Raw genomic sequence first — 22,036 nt, forward strand, 5'->3', positions numbered from 1 at the left:
GGGGGGCACCTAGAGTACAGAGGCAGGGAGTTGGGAGGTGGAGGGACGATCTACACAGCTTTCAAGATAGTTGTGTTTGCTCCACAAGGCGTTATAGTAGATGACTGTGTTTGGGCTTGTGACCTGCTACCTTCTCTCTGTCGCAGCCCCACACAGAGCTTCCCTCCCCACCCTGGGTCAGTGGGAAGAGGTGTCCTGCCAACTGTGTCCCACAGATCAGAGTGTCCTGCTCCCCAGCGTCCCTTCCCTGGCCGACTGGCCAACAGGCAATGTAACCAGGGCCTATATTCAACCACCTTAGTCACCATCCCCACCCTTGGCGTTTATGGATGCTTGGGGCCTCATAAAGCTCAAAGCCTGTAAACAGTAATAAAGAGGCCCAGAGAACTTGGCTTGGGCAAGCTGCTGTGGGGCCAGAAGCTGCAAGCTGCAGAGGGGTATTGGGCTCAGGGAGGAGAAGCCATTTCCTCGTCTTCTGGCATTTCTGCTCACCGCTCTGAACACAGGACCATCAAGGTTACTGTGAATCTCTTCTGTGCCCAGGTACTGTGGGAGGTGCCCTCTGGCAGATGCAGCTTCCTGGACCCTGAATACTTGAGAGGATTTATTTCCTGCAGAACACAGGCTTAAGAGTAAGAAGAATGCATTCAGGGGAAAACTATCCATGCTCACCATGCTGACCACCCTACAGGACAGATGGAAACAGTCCCTCCAGGTCAGCAGCACTGCCCCCATCTCTCCACCTGCCTTTACTCCTAGGTTTCCCATCGTACCTGGCTATAGCATCCCATGGAGCCCTGCCTCAAGCTGGTTATAACACCTCTTTCTTTTGTTCATTAGTAAGAAAAGACAATCGTCAGCCTGTGTTGGTTATCCAATTCCAAACGGTCAGCCCTGAAAACATTTGCATACAAGTAACATTAAAGGGACCGAACAGGTTGTGTTTATATATACACACACGTAGATGACAAACATTAAAGAAGTAAAAATCATGAATTTGAGAGAGATTGGATGAGGTACACAGGAACTATTGGAGGGAGGAAAGGGAAGGGAAACATGTAATTATATTTTAATTTCTTAAAAAAAGCAGAATATTACAGGTGCCTGTAATATTAGATCCCATCCAGGAATCCAGGGATCCAAGGAGCCAGGGACCCAGGGAAGCTAGGCCACCAGTCTCTGTGGCCCAGTTCCAGGGCTCATTGCTAACGTGTACCGACTTGGTTGTCGCTGGCAGATTGTTTCATTCGTCTGGAAAGAAAACTTCGTGGCTAACTCTAAATAACACTTTTTTGGGTCTCAGAACCTTGGGCTCAGGATCCACGCAGCCCCGCCTTTCTCCTAGACCCCGCCCATCAGGTCCCGCCCCGTCTCTCCGGTTATTTAACTCAGGCTCTACACCCGCCGCTTGCAGAACGTGGACAGATCCTAGCCGGAACTCGGTGCGAGCCAACCGCGGCGCTGCACACTCACCATTGGCTGAGAGCTGCGGCAGGGGCAGGCCCAGGCTTGCGATTGGCTGTTGGAGCAGTGTCTGGAGGGCTTAGCGGTCGGCAGTCGCTGACAGTCATGGAGACCTCGTCGGTGCTGACCCGGGGAGCTGCAAGGCAGCGGAGCCCCGCGGCCCCGGAGAAGCAGGCGCGGGACCAGACGGAGCGGAGGCCGGGGCGGCGGAGGCAGGGGCGGAGGTGCGCACGGCTGGGCTGAGCTCCAGGTCTGGGCTTGGGGTGGCCATGCTGCCTGTCGTGCAGCGCGACACTGTCTGTCGCTTGCGGACAAACCTACGTCCCTCCATCCTTCTATCCCCGGTCGCAGACGGGCCACCCGAGCAAGTTAGCAGCTCCCTTGTTCCTAACCTATGACGGACCCTGTCCCAGCCCATCGGGATCTCGTTCTGGCAGTCTGGCGCCAAGGCTACTGCACCTTCCTTTGGCCCTATAGATTAGGCAATCCCGAACATGGATGGCTTTCTGTTCGTGTAATATTTGAACTGAATCTTTAGGGACGAGGACTGTACTAGGTGGATCAGAATGAGCAAAGGCACAAAGGCAAAGAAGTGGACAGACATACCCCCCTGGTCCAGGGTTGTAACCCCGTGGTCGGTGGGACACTGGGAAAGGTATCAGCACAAACTTGATGTGTCCTGCTTCGTTTTTAAACCCACAGCAGTGAGACAGATGGGCTATTCAGACTTTAGGATGGTTGCTGACCGACGGGAAAGGTATTTGTGGGTAGAAGCCATCCTAAGAGGTCCTTTTCCTTCTTACTGGAGGGACATTCAGGTGACAGGTGGGCATGGGCAGACGGGATGACTTTGAGTTCCTTTGGGTGCAGCTGAAGGATAAAGGAGTCAGCCAGGGGGGCGCCATCTGGAAGAGGAGTATTTGGTGGTGAGATTTCAAAGGCGGGTGTTTTGCATGGCCTGATGACACAGGCCTTTAATTCCAACTCCTTGATGGGGTGAGGCAAGAGGATCACAAGTTTGAGGCCCCAACCTGGTGTAGTGAGGCCACATCGCAAAAATTAAAATGGAAGGTCTTGAGAGAGATTCATGGCAGAGCACTTGCCTAGGATGTAGGAAGTTCTGGGTTTGAGCCCCTAGCACCACAAGAAAAAGATGACGTCTCCATTTTAGCCTGCTACTGTCTGGCCATCCCCGCAGTTCCAAAGGCTCCTCAGTTTACTTACAGAGGGACAGTGTGATTGATGGCAGAACCTGAGGAGGGAGCTCAAGTCATTCCTGATGGCCTCAGGCCCTGGGGGCTTTTAAGGATGCCAGCTTGGATAACTGTGTACCTAAATGGCTACTATAGTGTCACCTCACTACTCTTTAAAGGATACTTTGAAACATATTAACAAATGAACAGTTTCTGATTTTGCTGTACTCAGACTTTGCAACTTCATGAAGCCAATGTAGTTATTCCTTGTATTATTCAGTTGCTGAAGATGGGGGGGGGGAAGGGGGCGGTGATTTTGCTGGTACTCGAAGACCATATCCCTTGGCCAGAGAAGGCCTGTGGTTCTAGGAAGTGTTTAACTTGGGGGTTTCACCTGTTGGGTGGGGCTGTCATTGGCGTCTGTCCAAGCACGAGCAGGCCTTAGTTGCTAATAAAGAAGATGAACCCCAGATCCCCTTTTTCTGGTGCCGTGCATGCCTCTGGTGTGTATTTTATAAGCCATGTCCTGTGTTATTTAGCCATTTGCTTCCAGCAGTTATTTACCCTGTGGGTGCCTGCGAGTGTAGCTCACCTACCATGTGCAGAGCAGAGCCCTAGTTCAATCACCAGTATAAATGGGGGACTGTGGCAGAGCACCCCTCTAGTCCCAGCTCTTAGAAGGTGGTAGGACAGAGATCAGAAGTCAGTGTCACCCTTGACTACACAGTTCCAGATTGACCTGGGCTACATAAGACTTTGTGTCAAAAAACAAGAGCAAATCAATCTTTTAAAACCCACCCTTTGCCTAGGATCAACGAGGATCAAGAGGAGGAAGCAGTCTTTAGAGAGGTGGTCAGTTTCACCCCGGATCCTTTACCAGGTGAGGTGACCAAAGTCCCCACTCATGTCCCTTCCTGGCCATCGCAGTCCCCACTCCCCTCTCTGTCAGAGAGGAAGAGTATGTTCGAGTCCCCTGATTTCCATATTCCTAACGGTTCTCTCCGTGGACCAGCTAGATATTATGACAAGGATACTACCAGACCTATCAGCTTTTACCTGTCGACGCTGGAGGAGCTCCTGGCCTGGACCCCGCTCATGGAGGATGGCTTCAATGTAGCCCTGGAACCCCTGGTGTGTCGCCGGCCTCCACTCAGCAGCCCCAGGCCCCGGACCCTGCTGTGCCACGACATGATGGGTGGTTACCTGGAGGACAGGTGAGGCTCTGGTGCAGTGCTGGTCTTATTACTGGCCATCCCGGGATGGAAGAAGGTAGAGAGCAGTCCTAGAGCCCTGGACGGAGTTATGGAAGCAGGTCCCAGATGGGCCTCTGACAGCTCAGGGAGAGAAACTCAGTCCCAGGTTAACCTTCCTGTGGCAGAAGCAATATGGAATTGGGCGAGCTCTCGTCTGCTTTAGCCGCAGACAGCTAGTCCCTCAGGCTGCCCCGGAAGAGAATCACCTTCTGGCCCAGCAGCCTCATTCTCATCTCATTTGTCTGTTGTGCTTCCCCTAGGCTCTGTCCTGGTTTGGGCCTCTTGCCCTGGCTTCCTGTGCTCTCTCCCGCCTCACTCTCCTAGCTATGCACGAGCTAGCTAGAGAGACATTTTTTTTTTTTTTTGGTTTTTCGAGACAGGGTTTCTCTGTATAGCCCTGGCTGTCCTGGAGCTCACTCTGTAGACCAGGCTGGCCTCGAACTCAGAAATCCGCCTGCCTCTGCCTCCCCAGTGCTGGGATTAAAGGCGTGCGCCACCACGTCCGGCTTAGAGAGACATTTTTAACATCTATTGAACACTCTCGGACAGGATGATTGATGGGAAGCTGAGTCAGACCCAGCTACCCAGCCAGGGGGTGTGGCCAACCTGTAGATCCAGGGACATGGCCCTGAGGGCAGTGCTGACCCTGTGCAGGGACCGGAAGCCTGAGACAGGGCCTGTGTGTGCACAGCCTTCCTGCTTCCTGCGCCTTCATCTGCTCACAGAGGCCAAATGCTGTCTGTGCATTTCCGTGGCCGGTGCTAACTCCCTGGTCTGTGAATGAGCTTTCCTCCCCAAACACGCCACGATTTATTTTAGAGACTGGGTTTTGCTGTGTAGTTTGGTCTGGTATAGAACTCACTATGTAGCTCAGATAGCTCCTAACTCCTGTCACCCTGCCTCAGGTGCCATCACGACCAGTGTGCTCCTGACTACCTTGAGTGAGTGAGTGTGGGGCCAGAGGTCAGCCTTGGCTATTGCACCTCTGATGCTGTCTACCTTATCCTTGAGACATACTTCCTCACAAGGCTGGAACTCACCAAGTATTCGAGACTAGCCCGTCAGTGATGGAAGCAAGCTCCACCATAAAAGGATATATTTATTTTATATATTTGAGTATGCTGTCGCTGTCTTCAGACACATCAGAAGAGGGCATCAGATCCCATTACAGATGGTTGTGAGCCACTATGTGGTTGCTGGGACTTGAACTCAGGACCTCTAGGAAGAGCAGTCAGTGTTCTTAACCGCTGAGCCATCTCTCCAGCCCTGATTTTTTTAGTTTTAAATCCGTTCTGGGGATAGAAGTCATCCAAAGCAAGCACTTTAGTGACTGACCCTCACCCCGTGTACTGGCTGGTTTTGTGTCAACTTGACACAGGCTGGAGTTATCACAGAGAAAGGAGCTTCAGTTGGGGAAATGCCTCCATGAGATCCAGCTGTGGGGCATTTTCTCAATTAGTGATCAAGTGGGGAGGGCCCCTGGTGGGTGGGACCATCCCTGGGCTGGTAGTTTTGGTTTCTATAAGAGAGCAGGCTGAGCAAGCCAGGGGAAGCAAGCCAGTAAGAAACATCCCTCCATGGCCTCTGCATCAGCTCCTGCTTCCTGACCTGCTTGAGTTCCAGCTCTGACCTCCTTTGACGATGAACAGCAATGTGGAAATGTAAACTGAATAAACCCTTTCCTCCCCAACTTGCTTCTTGGTCATGGTGTTTGTGCAGGAATAGAAACCCTGACTAAGACACCCCAGTTCCCACTCCTGACTGCTCTTGACAGAAGAGCCTCAGCTTGTGCCTGCCTTCACCCTTCCCCACAAGGTCTCACACAGCAGGCTTCAGTCAGAGCCAATGACCATAGCTGAAGAACAGCCCTTGAGACAAGTCTAATCCACGAGCAATCACTGTGTCCTGATACTGTGTCTTGGGGCCCGACTATTCCGTGTCTTCACCAGGTTCATTCAGGGCTCAGAGGTGCAGAACCCCTATTCCTTCTACCACTGGCAGTATATCGACATCTTTGTGTACTTCAGCCACCACACGGTCACCATCCCCCCAGTGTGCTGGACCAATGCCGCACACAGGCACGGGGTCTGCGTGCTGGGTAAGAGCCAGGTGGTTAGCGTACGCATTGGGTGGTCCTGTAATTGAGCGGTAGCAGTGTCCATGGGTTCGTATGGGTGTCTGCACACTTTCCCAGAGAGGACCAGATGGTATCTATGTTTTGAGCATGTGGGCCATTGGTCAGGGTGGTGGTGATCAGCCTGGGAGCATCTGTAGATGATGGGCAGCCAGAGGGGCCTGCTGTGTCCCAGGAAAGCAGTGCTCACCTTAGCGGTGGCTGGGTTTGGTCTGAGGCCAGAGTTTGCCAACCACTGGGTCAGTCAAGTGCATCTCCGGCTTTGTTCTGAACCCTCTGTGACCACATCCCAAAGGACCACTCACTGAATGTCTACTTTTCCCTATAGTCCTGGTGTCCCGGAAGCACACTTGTCCGAGCCCTGGGTCGGAAGAGAGCCATCTGTGCAGCCGTTTCTACCTCTTGTCTCACAGGGACCTTCATCACAGAGTGGCAAGAGGGAGGCAGGCTCTGCGAAGCCTTCCTGGCCGGGGATGAGCCCTCCTTCCAGGCCGTGGCCGATCGGCTGGTCCAGATTGCTCAGTTCTTTCGTTTTGACGGCTGGCTCATCAACATCGAGAACTCCCTGACTGTGAGCGTTTGTTTCAGTGGGGTCCTGGTGCCAGTCCCCCTCACCCCTCGCTTTGCAAATTCCTCTTTGCTTGTTTCTCCTGCCCCTTTGCTTGGCCCCTCTTGCCCTGCACCCAGCCCCCAGGCCGTAGCAGCGAGATCCATTTCTCACATCCCAGTGAGGACTGGCTGCTGGGAAAGAGGAGCCCACCTAGTTCTTGAGCTCCTCTGGTGTGCCCTCTTCAGCTTCTTCCTCAGTGTGCCCACACCCTTTTCCCCTATCCCTGCTTTGGGCTTGTGTGGCTTTGCCCCCCCCCCCCTTTTTTTTATCTTTTCCTGAGTTCTGGGCTATGGTTTTTCCTGTCCAGCAAGGATGGCTAGGTCCTCCCTGATGGCCATGAGACATGGGACGTTTTTGGTGTGGTTGGCTCTTGTGGCCTCCCCTGTCTGTTATACTGAGTCATTTCTCATGACAGTAGTGCCCAGCCTCGCAACGGTCTCATCTCCCCTCCTCTCTTGCAGCCAGCTGCCGTGAGGAACACACCTTTATTTCTCCAGTACCTTACCGCACAGCTCCATCAGCAGGTCCCCGGAGGTCTGGTGCTGTGGTACGACAGTGTGGTACAGAGCGGGCAGCTCAAGTGGCAGGATGAACTGAATGATCAGAACCGGTGAGCATAGGGTGGCTGTGCAGGAAGATGAGCTGGCCAGGCCATGGGCATCCCATGTGGGCCTCTCGGGTGGGACCATTCCCCACTGGGCAGACCCGGTCCCTGGGCGATGTGTGCCTGTGAGCATCAGGGAGGCTGCTGCAGCAGCTAGGTGCCCCATCCAGCTGGGCCTGGCCTCAGCCGGTCCTTGCCACCTCTCAGGGTCTTCTTTGACTCCTGCGATGGCTTCTTTACCAACTATAACTGGCGGGAGGATCACCTGCAGCGGATGGTGGCACAGGCCGGGGAGCGCCTGGCTGACGTGTACGTGGGAGTGGATGTGTTTGCTCGGAGCAATGTGGTCGGAGGCCGTTTTGATACTGACAAGGTAAGCGGTGGCCTTCGCATCAGGGCTGCTGGTCTGGTCTGCATGCCCTCTGTGACCTCTGTCTTGGGGTTCTTCCATTCTCACTAGTACCTCAAAGGAAACCAGGGTACCCTGGTGTTCCCAGGACCCGTCCTACGTCTCTCCCAGCCACCCCTCCAGTCACAGGCAAGGATCCTGTCCCCACCCATGTATCATTTCCCATAGGCACAGACTTCCTCCTGGGCTACATGCACAAGCCTCGGAACACATTGAGTGACCTTTTGTGTCACTCGGCAGACATAGGGGGCATGTCAGGGTGGGGGAGGCTGTAGTGGGCAGAGGTGAAGCAAGTGGTTTTGGGAAAGGGAGGGGGAGGAGGGAAGGAGAGATGAGAGCAGACTCCGCTCCTGTCTGTCAGTCCTGCCTTTCTTTCCCCTAGGTGCAGGGCTCTTAGTCATGAGGAAGCTATAGATGAATCATTTAATCCAGTGCCCAGGTTTCACTTCTGTTGTGATAAAATACCCTGACACAATGCAGCAGGAGACACAGGGTTTAATCTCAGGTTACAGTGCGTCGGTGTGTAGGGAAGGGAAGGCATCTATCACAGCAATCAGGACCCGTGGGAAAAGACACGGGTGCCTGCTTGTTCTCAGCTAGCTTTCTTTGCCTTTATCCCATCAATCTTTATTTTTGAGACAGGGTCTCTCTCTTTGTAGACATGGCTGCCCTGGAACTTGTTGTGTAGACCAGGCTGGCCTTGACCTCCCTGTCTCTGCCTCTTGGGGTTAAAGATCACCATGCCCAGCTTTTCCTCTTTTATACTGTTCAGGACCACCCAGTCTAGGGAATGGTACCGCCTACAAAGGGCTAGGTCTTCCCTACATCAAATAACAAGGCTAGTATCACACCCAGGCCTCCCTGCAGGCAGACCCAATGCAGACCACCTCTCAGTGAGACTCCCCTTCCTAGGTGAGTCCCTGTGTGCCAAGCTGACAGTTCAAACTAAGCAACACACTCTCCAAGAACCAGGAGCCGAATATTCTCTACCCTCTGTGATTCTAGTAAGGCGACAAGAGGTGTCTGCGAAGAGGAGGCAGGACATAGAGAGTCACAGCGAACTCACACCTCCCTGCTCTGTCCACCAAGACAGGCTCCTTCATGGTTGAGCCCACCCTGCTTTCCTTCAGCTGCCTCTCCAGTACTCCCCACCCCCTCTAGCTGGCTCGTGAGACACCAGGGATGAAGCCCAAGACCCTCTGCCTGGAGCTGTGAAGGAGAACTTCTCCTCGCTGGCCCTGCCCGGGAGAGCCTTGCCTGTGGGCTGGCATCCAGGAAGCCCATCTGGACTCTGGTCCCAATGTTCAGCACCTCCCTGGTTTCTGTCTCCCCAGTCCCTGGAGCTGATCCGCAAACATGGCTTCTCGGCGGCGCTGTTTGCTCCTGGGTGGGTGTATGAGTGTCTGGAGAAGAGCGACTTCTTTCAGAACCAGGACAAGTGAGTCCCCAAGGGCTTTGGCTTGGGCTGGCAGGAGAGAGGCTGTCTCTGCTCTCCAGTGGGGTGGTGACTGGGGACAAGGGGGATCAAATGAGAACAAAGTGGCCACCCTCGGAGCTCCCTGGGATGATTCTGGAGACCAGGCAGGGAGGAGGGAACAGAAGGTGAGAGCAGCTTCCTGCAGATGGCCCCTGACCTGTCCCTAGCTGAGTGCCACGGGCTGCCTGGATGGCCTCTCTCAGAGATTCCCCCAGTTCCACACCCGGCTGCAGGGGTATGGGCTGGTCCTTCATCCCGACTCCCTCTTGCCCCCTTTAGGTTCTGGAGCCTGCTGGAGCGCTTCCTTCCCACACACAGTATCTGCTCCCTGCCCTTCGTCACCTCTTTCTGCCTGGGCCTGGGTACTCGAAGAGTCTGCTACGGCAAGGTATGCAGGTCATGGTCTCTGTGTCTGGTGTCTGCCTAGGATGGGTGAGAGGGGCTGAAGGGTGTGTGTGGGAGAGCCATGTATGGCTGTCCCTACCCCCTCCATGCACTCTTGCTGTCTGCCTCTGCAGAGGCCACTGCCCCTGTCCCATTTGCCACTTTCCCTCTTTCTTCAGGAGCAAGCAGTGGGGCCCTGGTACCACCCTAGCGCCCAGGAGACACAGCCCCTCTTTGGTGAACATAAGCTGGCTGGTGACAGTCGGGGCTGGGTGAAGACGCACTGCTGCCTGACTGATGCCTGGCACGGGGGCAGCTCTCTGCTGCTCCGGGGCCTGATCCCGCCTGAGGTTGACAGTGTAGCTGTGAGGTGGGTGAGTGACAGACGAGTGTGTGGGTCTCTGTCTTCTGCCCTCTGCGTCTGCAGCTAATTAGGCAGAGAGGGTAGGGTCCGCAGGAGCTGAGTGAGGACAGGCGTTAGATCTCAGATGGCTTCTTTTACGTTGTGGCAAAACACACTGCACAGTGCCCCTGTAGCTTTCTGAAGTGTTACCCAGCTGTGACAGCTGAGTGTAGTGCCAGGCAGGAGTCTGAGGCCGCCCACTGAGTAGTACTTCCTGGCATACGGCTGCCTTAGATGGTGCCCGGGAAGAAATTAGAACCAGGACCTTCCAGTCTACAGCAGTCTAGCCATAGAAACGGCCAAGCCCCAGCAGGGCCAAGTATGCGGTTTTCATCACCCCACTCGGAGCCAGGCAGGGAAGGGCTCAGCGAGGACCTCTTCCACCTCTCATCAAGTTCCCCTCCCCCAGGCTGTTCTCTCTGCACATCCCAGTGCCACCCAAGGTTTTCCTGTCCATGGTGTACAAGTTTGAAGGCTCAACAGATGTCCAGGTGGCTTTGGAGCTCACAACAGGGGATGCCAGCAGCTGTCATGTGGGTGGCATGTTGGTGTTAAATGGTGAGAGGCTGGGCGACTTCATGGAAGAGAGGTGGCTGGCTCTGGGTGGAGCTGCTGTGGGCAGGGCTGCTATGGGCAGGTCTGGGCAGGTCCCACCTTGGGTGCAATCTGTAGTTTGTGGTTATTACCTGCATATAGAGACTTGCTAAGCCTAAGCTGTCCTCTGTGACCCTGCTAAGCGGCGTGGTCTTCTGGGCAGGTTGGGTGCAGGTCTCCTCCTCTCTGGGACACTGAGGTGTTCACATTAAAAGGTTATGGAGATGGCAAGTTGGGAGAAGCCAAGATGAGTGAATCTAGCCAGTAAAATACATGCACCCCCACTAGTCCTCCAAAGCTTTTTCTCCGTGGTGCCCAAGAGTCTGTTCCACCAGGGATCTTACCTAGACACCCACCCCATCACTGCCCAGCCAAGAGTCTTACCTAGACACCCCGCCTCCCACTGCCCCATAGGTGTCTTACGTAGACATCCTTCCCTGCCACATCCTGCCCCTCTTGGGTTTTCCTGTGGGATTCTCCTTTCTGAAGCCCATGTCTTCCAGCAGAAACTGGCTCACGGCACAGCCCCAGACCCCTCCGGGTACCCCCCACCAGGCTGGCCAGATGGGCCAGCAGTTGTGGCCAGCAGCTCAGTGGGGGCTGGATTCAACGGTGAGTCCCTCTCCTGGCAAGTCCCATAAGGCATTGAGCACATATCGGGGAACTTAGAGTCTGCACTGAGAAATCCTAGAAGAGAGAGCAGGGGAGGCCTGGGTTTGACCCTCCAGGGTTTGGTAAGAGTGAGACAAGGACACTCCTTGCAGGCACCTGCTGTAATCCTGGGCCCTGTGACCTGGGGTACCCCTGGGATGCTTCCCCTTCATGCTGTGGCTAGGGCCCTCGCCCAGCCAGCTTGTGAGCAGCCTGGGTGCTCTTTCAGCTGCTATGAGGTAAACCTTCGTGGGTGCCTGCTCCAGGACCTCTTGGTGAGCTTCTCACGGCCGCCAGGCAGCCGGGAGGAGGAGAGCTTCATTTGTCGCCTTGGAGAGATCCAGGTATGTATGTGGGAGAAAGGATGGATGGGAGGGTGTCTGGGCCCCTAGGGAGGACTGGGTGGAAGAGGGATAGATGGAGCACTGAGGAGTAGGTGTGAGGGGATGTCCTTTATCCCTGGGCACCCAGCCAGGTGAACCTTCTCTCTCTTACCAGGTGGTTGATGCCAGCAGCCTTCTGGCCCCTCTGCCCCGGGTGCAGAATGTCACCATTTCTCAGATACGATGGCTTCCTCTGATCACCGGGTCTGAGGGCCTCCCTACCCGGCTCCTCCTCAGCTGCACCCTGCACTGGTCCTACCTGCTGCTCCGAGCCCGCTGCTTCCGCATTCACTGCTGGAAACGGACAGGAAGCAGCAGCTCTGTGGCAGAGTCCCCAGAGACAGAGAAGCCCACGTTCCTGGGCCTGGCTTTCGCCAACCAGTACCGTGTGGTGGACTTGGCTGTGGAGGCTGCTGGATTTGGGCAGGATGGTCGTGTGGAGTTCCTGGTGGAGCCTGTCCCCAGGGAGGGTTTCCTGGTGCCCCAGGCTGAGTGGGGAAAGGCGGTCCTGCTCTTCTCGGTCCCTCAGTGAGCCCGCTCCAGAGCACAGCGTCTCCTCGCCCACCTCAAGACTCGAGGTTTCCTCTTGGCCAGCCGCCCAAGGCTGCGTGGACTGCCGAGGACAGCCGGATCCCCAGGAGATGAGGTCTCCAGGTTCTGGCTGTGACTCAGGAAGCTGTGCCCCACGGGTGCTAGGCGAGTTCCCCTTCCACAGTGCTCTCCGTGGGATGTGGTTCTCAAGGAAGGAGGAGAAAGTTTGAGGTTTCTTCCGGAAAATTCCATAAAGGCTGTTTCTCCGAGGCTGAAAAGGTGCTTCTTTTGAGAATGGCGGCCATTTATCCTGTAGCTTTGACAATCAGAGGCAAACGGCACGGGTGGCAGGCAGTAAGGATCCCTGAAGACTGAGAGGATAGTCAGGGGAGGAGTGGGAGTCAGGGTTGCTCACGGAGTAGCTGGAGTGGTGCTCCCCAGGACCAGGAGCACCATCAGGTGGCTCCTGGCACCACACCCCCACCTGTATAAGGTGGGCCAGTCACATGTCACACTTCAGACTAACTGTATGGATGGTGGCTCTGGCAGCTGAATGTCCCAGAGAAGCCCAAATTCCTCACCTGTGTGATATGAGGGTGCTAACCACCATCTCATGTCCCTCAAGAGGCAGGTGAGCCCCGCCTGCTTCCAGGTACAGTGGCATCCTTAGCTGTACCGAAGCCCTGTTGACACTAGGCTGCGTGGGAACTTCCTGCTGTGTGACTGCAACCTGGGTGATGACCCCACCACTTTCCCCCCGCCTCTCCCAGTGCTTCGTGCTCAGGGCACAGTGGAACTCTCATCCTTTCTGTGTTCCAAATGTGACCCTCTTTGACACAGCTCTGTGGTCTGACCTGTGGCCCTCATGCTGTAGTATGGGGAGAGGCCGCAAGATGGCAGAGCAGCCTGTTGCCATCTTCCATGGTGTAGGGACTGAATGGATGGGGTTTCCTCAGATTCCTGAGTGTGGGGCAAGGAGAGAGGCTCCTGCCTGCATGGGCTGAGCGCTGCCCTGTCACCCCCATCTTCCTTAATTTCCTGGGCACCCTGTTCCTCTTGAGTGAAGTATAAGGGTGAGGACCTAGAACCTGAGATTGGGAAATTCTGCACTGTTCCATGTGGTTCTACCAGCTCTCACATAGACAGGGTGCAGGGCAGGGCCTCTGGTAAAGCCCAGGCTACTACTGTACTCTGGCATGGCTCTGCCAACCTTGTACGGGATTGGGGTAGGGAGAGTACCTGGAGCTGTGCTGGCCTCCCTCTGGTTTGTCGTCCAGAATCTGCCCCGGGAGCCTTGGCTCACCCATGCCCAGCCAGGGTTCTGTGTGACTGGAGTGGAATCTGTGGGGAGCAGAGTGGCTGGCTGGCTCTGGGCAGGGCAGCAATTTCTGAATGCCCTGCTTCCCCGTGGTACAGAGTATGCTTTTAAAAGTGCTGGTTCCTTCAAATATTTTATGCAGAGAAGGAGAGAAAATTTATAGTGGCAATTATTCCCTCACAGTCTGGTGAGCAAGCAATTAGAAGGAAGGGGGCTTAGCGGAGCCACGGCGTGAGGTAGAGCAGCGCAACCTCACTTCCCAGGAGCACGGCCCCCAGTCCCGGCAACGCTGGCTCCTGCGCAGGAAAATTAATCTGCCGGCATTTAAGCCTAGGCCCCTCTGGTGGATATAATCGCTCAGAAATAAATTATCCAATGTGAAAAATGAGATGTTGAGTCTTGTGTGATCCAGCTCTGAAGCCTTGGGGTTGGACTCTGCGTCTGGACCCCGTGCAGACCTCAGCCCTTTCCTCCCAGTTCCTCTCCCTCCCTCCCTCTTTCCTGATTCCATCAGAAGGAGTGTCCTTGTCTGTCTCACTGTCCCGGGACGCAAGAAGCTGGTGTTGCAGTGGTCACCTTGAAATGAGTGTAGGGTCACACAGCTCAAGGCATCCACACCACAGTGGCCTCCCTCCCTGAACACCATGGCTATGGAATGTCCAGCATGCCTCTGCTTCTTTAGGTGTGACTTGTCGCAGAAGCCACAGGGACATTCTGTTCCACTAGCCTGTCTTAGGCTGGGGTGCACCAGGCCAACTTGAATAAGGGGCTCAGAATTCCCTCATTTATTTGCCCTATTTATTTGGTGTACAGTCTCCCCATTACCTCCTGAGAGGAAAAAAACCTGCCTATCTAAGGGCTGGGCCCTGAATCCCATTCCTTGGGTGCCCCATCACCCCTCTGTGTCGGGAGCCGCTAAATCGGAAAGAGCTTTCCTGGTTTGAAGAAAGAAATCTTTATTAATCTTAATAATAATACTGTTAATTTGAATGGTCACACCGTGGAAGCATACAGAATGGTAAGAAAGGAAGCCTGGGGCTCGGCTGCAGTCCTGGGAGGGGCTGCGGGAAAAGGGTCCGAAACAGCAGAAGGCAAGGGGCTCCGTACAGAGGACAGAGCCAGAGGCAGGCGCGGGGCTATGTACATCAGGAATAGAAAAGGAGGGTTCCGTTTCCATAGCTTCTGTGGCTGATGCTGGATAGAAAGTGAGGTGATTTATTTTGAGGTGTCATGAGACAGTGGTGCCGCGTCGGGAGCCTTGGTTTCTGTTAATTTTTTTTTTTTTTTCTTTTTTGCTGTTAACCCTACTCCACCTATCCCTGCCTTGCCCAGGGGCTTCTTGATACCTCTTCCCTGTTCCATCCACTGGGCCTGCTGCTTTCCCGTGACTCCCACACTTTACCTGCCCAGGGAGCAAACGGGCTGCAGCCCAGCCGGCCTTCCCCGTGGCAGGGCCAGCCCAGACCTTCCCCATCCCTTGCCTTTCCCATGGGTCCTGTTCTGACTGCGGCCCTCCAGACCCACAGCACCTTGACTCCCAACATCTAGGTGCAGCCCAGGGCTGGCCCGTCTCAATCCCCACTCCCCAGCAGAACGGAGCCTACAGAAGGGAGTGGAAAGGAGGGCTGGGTCCTAGAAGACAGCTGAGGCTGGCCTTCAAGCCCACGGAGCCTCCTTCAGGGAGGCTGCCACGACAAACAACCCTGTGCCCGAGGGCCCACCTGTCCACGTTCACAGCGTGAGGACTGGGTCCTCGCTGGCTGGGCTTTCTTTGTTCTTTGTAGCCGGAAGCTTTCTCACATAGGGGAGCGGAGCATGGGGTGCCCCAGAGTTCTGGAGCCGTGTCAGCCCTTTGCATTGGGAGTTGGAACCCAGGGCGGCTGGTTGGATAGCTGACGGCACTGGCAGCAACATTCAATGAGGCCAGGCTGCAGACCTGGGATGAGTGATAAGCCGCTGGCCCCTAACTGCTCCAGCCCCTTCAGGGCTCAGCAGGCAATAGCCCAAGTCAGCTGGCCGCTCCTTCTCAGGGGCCTGGTCCACCCTAGGAACCCCCTGTCTGGGGAGCAGGGTGGGAAAGGAAGACTGGATAGATACCGGAGCCCCCCGCCCCACACCCACTGGCCACGTTCCCCCTCCAGGTCTTCCCCAGTGTCTGGCCGCGTCCCCACTACACCGCCAGCCAGGCAAAGCCACTCTCCGGCGCCCCCTGGGGGACGAGCTCCCTCGATGCGGGTGTACGCCAGACGTGGACTTGGACTTGGTTGGATGCCTCTTGGTTTGGTTGGTATTTGTTGTTGTTGCTGTTGTTGCTTGGATCTTAACATCTTTTTTTGTTTTGTTTTTTGTTTTGTGATTTTTTTTGTTTTTTTGTTTTTGCCCTTCATGGTCCGAGAAGGAGACGGTGGAAGGTTTCACTACAACAGAAACAGAAATGAGGGCTTGCGGTTTCCGAGCGTCGGCTGCAGCATGCAGGGCCACCGTGCTTGTGGTCTGGGGTCCGACCTGAAGCCACACTTCCCCTAAACCTGCCCTGAGGCCACACACCCCCCCAATCCTACCCATACCCCCACCACAGCTTCTGGGACCACACCACAAGCTAGACCTAGAGTAGACCATCTCATAGCAATGGGCAGGGCTCAGAGTGGGTAGCGGGCATGGTGTATGGTGGAGGAGATGGGGTTTGATGGGACTTACAGCTTTGGTCACTTTGTGGCCCTGAACCCCCAGAGTGGAGGGATTAACATCTGCTAGTTCTCTAGGCTTTCAGCCTGACTTCAGGGACTCTAGGCAGTGGAGCTAGGTGGGTCCCCACAGGCCACAGAGGCACACACATGCTAACTGAGGCTTGGGTGGCTGCAGGGAGACCAGAGGAAGGAAGGTGATACTGTGTCCCAGGCCTGACTACTGGAACCCTGGCCTTTCCTGGTATGGACCGCTACAAAAGGGGATGGGTGGGGTGGCTCTGTAGGTCAAGAACAAATGGTCCCAGAGCCATCAGCTCCAGGAGCCTGAGGGTGGTCAGGCTCAGGGAGGGTCTCTAGGTCCACAGGCAATACAGGGTAACCTTGGGGCAGGGACATTTCCGTGTCTGTAAGGAATCCCAGAGCCAGGGTGGCCACGGCAGTATTGCACACAGAACAGTGTGCTGTGACTACTTGGACAGGAAGATGGTTAGTAAACTTTAATAGAAACGATAACTTCGGCTGAGTGGAAGTCCAGAGAGGGCATGCAGTTACTCTTGACAGTCTCTGTGAAAGGTGGGTGGAAGTCCCTCCCACTGGGAGGACCCCACTGACTAGGCCTGGAACTCCTCTGTCAGCCAGCAAACCCGGGATGGCCAGACCTGCCGGAGCTGACTGAGGTGGCTCTGAGGGAGGCTTGGCCTGGCACTTCTGGAGCCCTGAGGGGCCGTGGTGCCCTGAGGCATGGGCATGGCCCTGGCAGGGCACCTTGCCGTCCCCCTGGCCTGGCTCCCGCTGTATGCATACCGTACCTGGAGTGGCTCGTACAACAACGTCAAGATAGGAAACCAAGGTTCAGACATACAGGAAAACCAGGGTCAGAGACACACACACCAGCATGGGTGGGGTGGGGAGACCAGCTGGCTGGAGGTAAAAATCTATGGACTTTAGAGTCGCAGAGAGTCAGCTCGCTGGTCGCTGACTGGGAGGGGCGCACTGTCCTCCGGGCGGTTGTGCCTGGTGTTGGGACTGTAGGGTTTGGTTTGGAATAAGCTGTAGTGTGAATGCTGTGAGGGGGTCTCTTGCTAGTAGGGGGTGAAGCGGCTGTACCCTCCTCGGCAGAGGCTAGCCTGCAACATCAAAGATGAAAAACAGCCAATCAGTACCAGCTTTTGGCATCGGGAGGAAAAAATCAAAAAGAAAAAAAAATAAGGAAAAAAGAAAGAAAAAGAAAGAAAGAAAGAAAAAGAAATAGCTAAATCCCGATTTCTTTCCCCCAACGGTAGGTATTTCTTTGGGAAGAGTGGGCTTCAGGTTGTCATGGCAACCCAAGGGCCTAGTCCCTCTGTGGTGGTGGTCTGGGGGCTGGGAGGGATACTCCTTTCTTGCAGACTTTTATACTGTCTCTGTGCCACTTCTTGGGACTTCTGTTGAGCCCACCGTGCCCTCTGGTGGAGGGCATCTAAATGTGTGATCTCTTCACGCCTGCGGGGTAAGTCAGGACCATCCTGACAGGGTTCCTAGACCGAAGCTCTGGAGTCACTAAAGCCTGAGAGGCACAGCTGCTCGGCACAGCTCCTGCCCTGCATCTGAGCCTCCCAGGGCTTCCTAGGTTCGCTCTGTGTTCTGCCAGAGAGGTTTCTGTGGAGTCTCCCATCCACCCACAGCCCCAGGTTTTGCAGGAAATGGGGGAAAAATAGCAAATACAGGAGGGAAAAGTTGGAGAAAGCCCCCAAAGCATTAAAAATGAAATAAATGGGAAACAAGAGGGCCTGGGAGCCAGCGGCAGCGTTCAGCTAGCAGCTGTCTGGAGGCTGAGCTCTGCAGGCCATCTGGGTCTTCAGGGCCCGGTCCCTGGTCTCTTCCTGTATGGCTGTATCCTGTATCGCTAGAGACCCTATAGGCCTGCTCAGGACGACTGGGCCTTTTTAAAAATCAACAAAGACAAAAATTCCAAGGGAGGTAGAAAAAAAAAATCCATGCTGCCTCTCCATCCACCCTCTCTCTCTTTATGTCCCCCCTCCCCCAATGTTTTCATCTTTGATGCTGGATGCCAAGCTAAAAACACACAACATCCCTGGGAATGTAGGCGGCACAGGAAGTAGGTGTTCACTGGACACAGACTGGGGCACAGAGGGGCTGGGCTGTGTTTACGTCTGGGCACACACACATATACACACACACACACACACACAGACACACCAACCCACCAACTCCCCACCCTGCTGGGGGCCATATCCTCAGTGTCCCAGGGCAGGCTGGGAAGAGAGTTTGGTGAGAGAGAGAGTTCCTGTATTTTAGTCCCCTGCCAAGTGAGAATGGAACCTTGAGGGGTTAACCTCAGGCACTTCACCAGGAGGAATGGGTTACATCTGCCCAAACTGCCAGGCCCTGCCGGGAGGAAAGGCTATGACTGATTTCCTTTGCTTTCCTGATACTGGGAATGGAGGAGCCTTGACAGGACCGTGGTCATTATGCTTTGTAGAGGTGTGGTCATTGTGGAGGGTTGGTCCCTCCCTCTCAATAGTTCTTTCCAAGTCTCTAGAACTAGGCACTGGCTAGAGGTCTCAGCCTCTCCCTGCAGCCTCACCCCGCCCATTACAGGATGGATCTTCTCCTCATTCCTGGCAGCTCTTCTTACCATGGTTCCGATGCTGTAGGTTGCTGTGGGGCCGATGGTGTGATGGTAAGGATCAGCAGCGGCATAGACTCTACCATAACTAGGGAAGAGCGGGGAGGGGGTTCGGGAGAGGAGCCGCTGAGGCAGGAACCAGCTGACCAGCCTTCCCAGACCAGCCTCCTCCCCCATGAGATCCTCTCAGTTGCCTGACCTTCCTTCCTGTTTAGAAGGAAGACTTAGCAGACTACCCCTTCGTTAGGAGGGCAATGTGTTCTGCTTGGTGACACGGGGAGGGACTGGCGTTCTTAGCAAGTTTGTTTGACTCTGCCCCCAGCAAGACCTTGGGCTAAGAGCTGGGGAAAATGTTTGAAAGGAGAGAGAGATGGAGGTGGGGACCAGGAACATTATGACCCAAGAGTTGGCACTCTGTTCCAGGTGACCTTCTCTGCTCACTTAATCTGTGCTGTGACAAGTTCTTAGAGGACAGGCCTGGGTCGTGCATGCCTTGTACATTTTATGAGGTGGCGTAACAAACTGTAGGAGGGCATGGTTTGGAAGGTCCCACCAACTACTGGAGGGCTCTAACAGCTCCCAGGCTACCAGGGCACTTGGACAAGTGTGACAGCTTCCGTAGGCAGATATGGCCCAAACAGGAACTCTGAAGCTAAAGGCACTAGGCTCAGCCTCCATCGAGGACTGGCTCCTGAACAAAGCAAGCCGGCACAGATCTAGTTCTGGGCACGTTCACAGCTGGGTGGAGGAACGGCTGGGTGCTCCCAGATACATAAACTGGACCTTCTCCAGAGGCCAAATGGAGGTGCCCAATTGCTTTCCTTGTAAGGGGACCTGAGAATTGTTAAACCTCTCTTGAGAATCAGGTGTTAGCTGCTCCCTGAGCTAGAAGGAAGTGACCAATCAGGGGCTCACGGGCTCGTGGCTCTTTGAGCTCAGTCTGGATTAGTTTCCCTTCCAGACCCTGCTCTCGCCAGACACAGGCATCCACAGGTCCTGTGTGGGCTTCCTGTCTGCCTGGACTCACCCTCCAAAGCCCACCACAACCCCCGTGTAGCCTGCTGCTCTTAGCCTTACCTGTCACTGTAGGCTGCTGCGGTGGCGGCTGCTGGCTGAGCATATCTGTAAGCTGCATAGCCTCCCTGCAGGGGAGGTGGGAAGGAGAGATGGCAGATGGATTTAGTGAGGCTCGCTGTTGCTGAAGCAGAGGCAGAGAAACTGGAGAACATAGACCCAGCAGGGCCAGGCTCTCAGGAGGGGCTGCAGACCTCTTCAGGCCTCCTGGGCCTGACCTTGCACTCCCACCTTGGCATGGGGTGGCTTAGGTGATTCTGGCCTGAGAACCTGGACTGTGGATCTGATTGGGAGGTCTGAGGACTTCACTATTTAAGATGAGGTAGGGTTGTCCCTTCCTTCCTTCCTTCCTTCCTTCCTTCCTTCCTTCCTTCCTTCCTTCCTTCTTTCCTTCCTTCCTCCCTCACCATTTGTAATTTCAGTGCATACCAATGGGCAGTGATTGTATCTCTGGCTGCATCCTGGTCCTGGCACACGCTGAGTGGGCCCCGCCGACCCACCCACACAGACCAGCTACAGCTTGAATGCTGATAGTTATAGGAAACCCTCTGGTGACTCTGGACAGTCTGGAATACCAGGAAGGATGAAGGGGGCCTGGAAGGGATTGGTTCAGATAATGCCTTAGCCTTGGACAGAGGGTCCTTAGCTACAGAGAGATGCCCAGGGCCCAGACACAGCCAGGGTCGTTCTGTGGGAGTTCAGAGCCACAGAAAGTGATGAGCACAATTTTAAAGGGAGAGCGAGGCACAGAGCCTCACCCAGAGAGAATGGGCAGCCGCCTGCCTCTGGTCTCTCAGGTCCTCCACATCAGGCAAGAGTGTTCTCGGATGCTGCTATTAGTACTATTGGGAATGGGAGAGGGCCACTCGATGTCCCTCATATAACCCCCTGCCACATGGAACAGGATGCTGTACGCTCGCTTACAGGGCTCCTGGAACAGCCATTAGCAATGGCCGAGGTAAGGGCAGATTACCCAGACCGAGGTGTGCTGGCGTCTCTAGAGATGCCATGGGTCTATGTGCATGGGTGCACAAGCACCGAGTCCAAAGGGCAGGAGGACGGAAGGGCAGACGGACTTCTCATGGACACAGACAGAAGGCTGGATTTGCCCTTCCCCTCCCCAGGGCTACACTTACATAAATCTCAGCACCATAAAATCCATCCTGATACACGACCCTGGAAGCAAACGGACAAGAGAGTGGTGGGAACGCTGGAGAGGTGGGGTAGGCCGGCTCCGGTGTCTGCTGAGGAGGGAGGGGGCACGGTGCCAGCCCCGCCCACGGGACTGGCATTTTAACAAGCGTTTGCTCCAGTGCCCTGTTTGGTATAACAATAGAGTAACACCCTTGCTGGTCAGCTCCTTTCTCTCAGAACCCAGGGGCCCATCAGCCCGCTCCTGCTATCCCCCGCCCCCAGGCAGCTGTCCTCTTCAGCAGTAGAGGGCAGGACCCCAGGGAAGGGACCAAAGAGGGCTCCCAGAAAGCACTTGCTGGACCCATGGGGCTGACACATGCCCCATTTAACATTCAGATGCCATGCTGATGGTCCCTCAGAGGCCAGCCAGCCCTGGAGGTGTCCCCCATGCTGGGGTATTGATGGTGCAGGCAGATGCAGCCCTGGGTTCTGAGATCCCCACCGGTCCTGCCCCATGGTTCTGGAAGGGCTGCTGAGCCCCCTAAACTGCCTCCCATGCCCCCTTCAGCCTCCCCTTCCAGGTACTCACGCTCCATAAGTTGGAATGGGGGGTGGAGGTGGTGCAGCTCGAAATGTATTATACACAGCACGGCCCCGGCCCCGCAGGTGTGCACCCCGGTAGGCAACGGCGGTGCCCGTGGTGGGGTAGGGGAAACTGGTCACTGTAGAAAGGGGCACAAGAGAGTGGGAGAGGGAAAGCGAAGAGAGGGCCAAGGCTTACAGCCCCGCTTGCGCCACCTACCCCCATCCCACCTGCTCCCGTCTTCCCTGCCATTACCTGCATAGAATTCAGGCCCATAGACTGTTCCTACCACAGGGTTTAGCTTCCAGCCTAGAACACAAAAGAACATAACCACTGTCTTCCCATGTGTACTGTCACCTCTCCTTATGCCTGGGACCTCCAAAGGCAGTGGGTGGGTAGGCCTACAGAGATGCTTTAATGTTTGGTCTCCACAAAGGGTAGGACCCCATCCAGGGATGGGCAGAGAAGGTGGCTGTTGACCTGGGTCCCTCTCCCAGGTCACCTGCTACTGAAAGACTAGC

The 22,036-nt window shown here is 55.2% G+C and overlaps 2 protein-coding genes across 36 annotated transcripts in view; one reads left to right on the forward strand and one right to left on the reverse strand.

Moving 5' to 3' along the window:
- Window positions 1-1,385: 1,385 nt before the first annotated feature.
- Window positions 1,386-13,793, forward strand: Engase (endo-beta-N-acetylglucosaminidase). 11 transcript variants are annotated; one of them, XM_030245912.1, is made up of 14 exons: window positions 1,386-1,688; window positions 3,467-3,537; window positions 3,670-3,871; window positions 5,860-6,008; window positions 6,458-6,615; window positions 7,116-7,264; window positions 7,466-7,631; window positions 9,002-9,105; window positions 9,424-9,532; window positions 9,708-9,898; window positions 10,341-10,489; window positions 11,029-11,137; window positions 11,406-11,520; window positions 11,675-13,793. In XM_030245912.1, exons 1-14 carry the CDS (start codon window positions 1,570-1,572, stop codon window positions 12,089-12,091), a joined length of 2,208 nt encoding a protein of 735 aa, XP_030101772.1. In that variant the 5' UTR covers window positions 1,386-1,569; the 3' UTR covers window positions 12,092-13,793. The 11 variants fall into 11 exon arrangements, 8 of the variants coding, with proteins under 8 accessions (XP_030101772.1, NP_766161.1, NP_001346297.1 ...); XR_003949406.1 differs by having other exon boundaries at window positions 1,393-1,688; window positions 9,708-9,902; XR_003949407.1 differs by having other exon boundaries at window positions 1,393-1,688; window positions 9,708-9,902; window positions 11,032-11,137.
- A 550-nt stretch (window positions 13,794-14,343) lies between these two features.
- Rbfox3 (RNA binding protein, fox-1 homolog (C. elegans) 3) overlaps window positions 14,344-22,036 on the reverse strand; it is a 421,838-nt gene continuing 414,145 nt past the window's right edge. For 7 of the 25 annotated variants that reach the window (XM_017314662.2, XM_006533726.4, NM_001039167.1 and 4 more), the window contains 6 exons: window positions 21,771-21,824; window positions 21,522-21,654; window positions 20,935-21,115; window positions 19,802-19,866; window positions 18,734-18,812; window positions 14,344-17,222 (listed from right to left, as the gene is read on the reverse strand). In XM_017314662.2, coding sequence (XP_017170151.1) covers window positions 17,178-17,222; window positions 18,734-18,812; window positions 19,802-19,866; window positions 20,935-21,115; window positions 21,522-21,654; window positions 21,771-21,824 — 557 coding nt within the window. In that variant the 3' untranslated portion in view covers window positions 14,344-17,177. The remainder of the gene's footprint in view (window positions 17,223-18,733; window positions 18,813-19,801; window positions 19,867-20,934; window positions 21,116-21,521; window positions 21,655-21,770; window positions 21,825-22,036) is intronic. The other 18 variants (XM_030246136.1, XM_006533727.4, NM_001039168.1 and 15 more) reach the window with 5 other exon arrangements.

Source organism: Mus musculus, chromosome 11 (assembly GCF_000001635.26).
Source record: "Mus musculus strain C57BL/6J chromosome 11, GRCm38.p6 C57BL/6J".
NCBI lineage: Eukaryota > Metazoa > Chordata > Mammalia > Rodentia > Muridae > Mus > Mus musculus.

Coding starts and splice junctions, on each gene's coding strand:
- Engase (XM_030245912.1), top strand. CDS start 1,570: ATGGAGACCTCGTCGGTGCTGACCCGGGGAGCTGCAAGGCAGCGGAGC. Junction 9,899..10,340: donor GTTGACAGTGTAGCTGTGAG/GTGGGTGAGTGA, acceptor CCCCTCCCCCAG/GCTGTTCTCTCTGCACATCC. Junction 10,490..11,028: donor TGGCATGTTGGTGTTAAATG/GTGAGAGGCTGG, acceptor CATGTCTTCCAG/CAGAAACTGGCTCACGGCAC.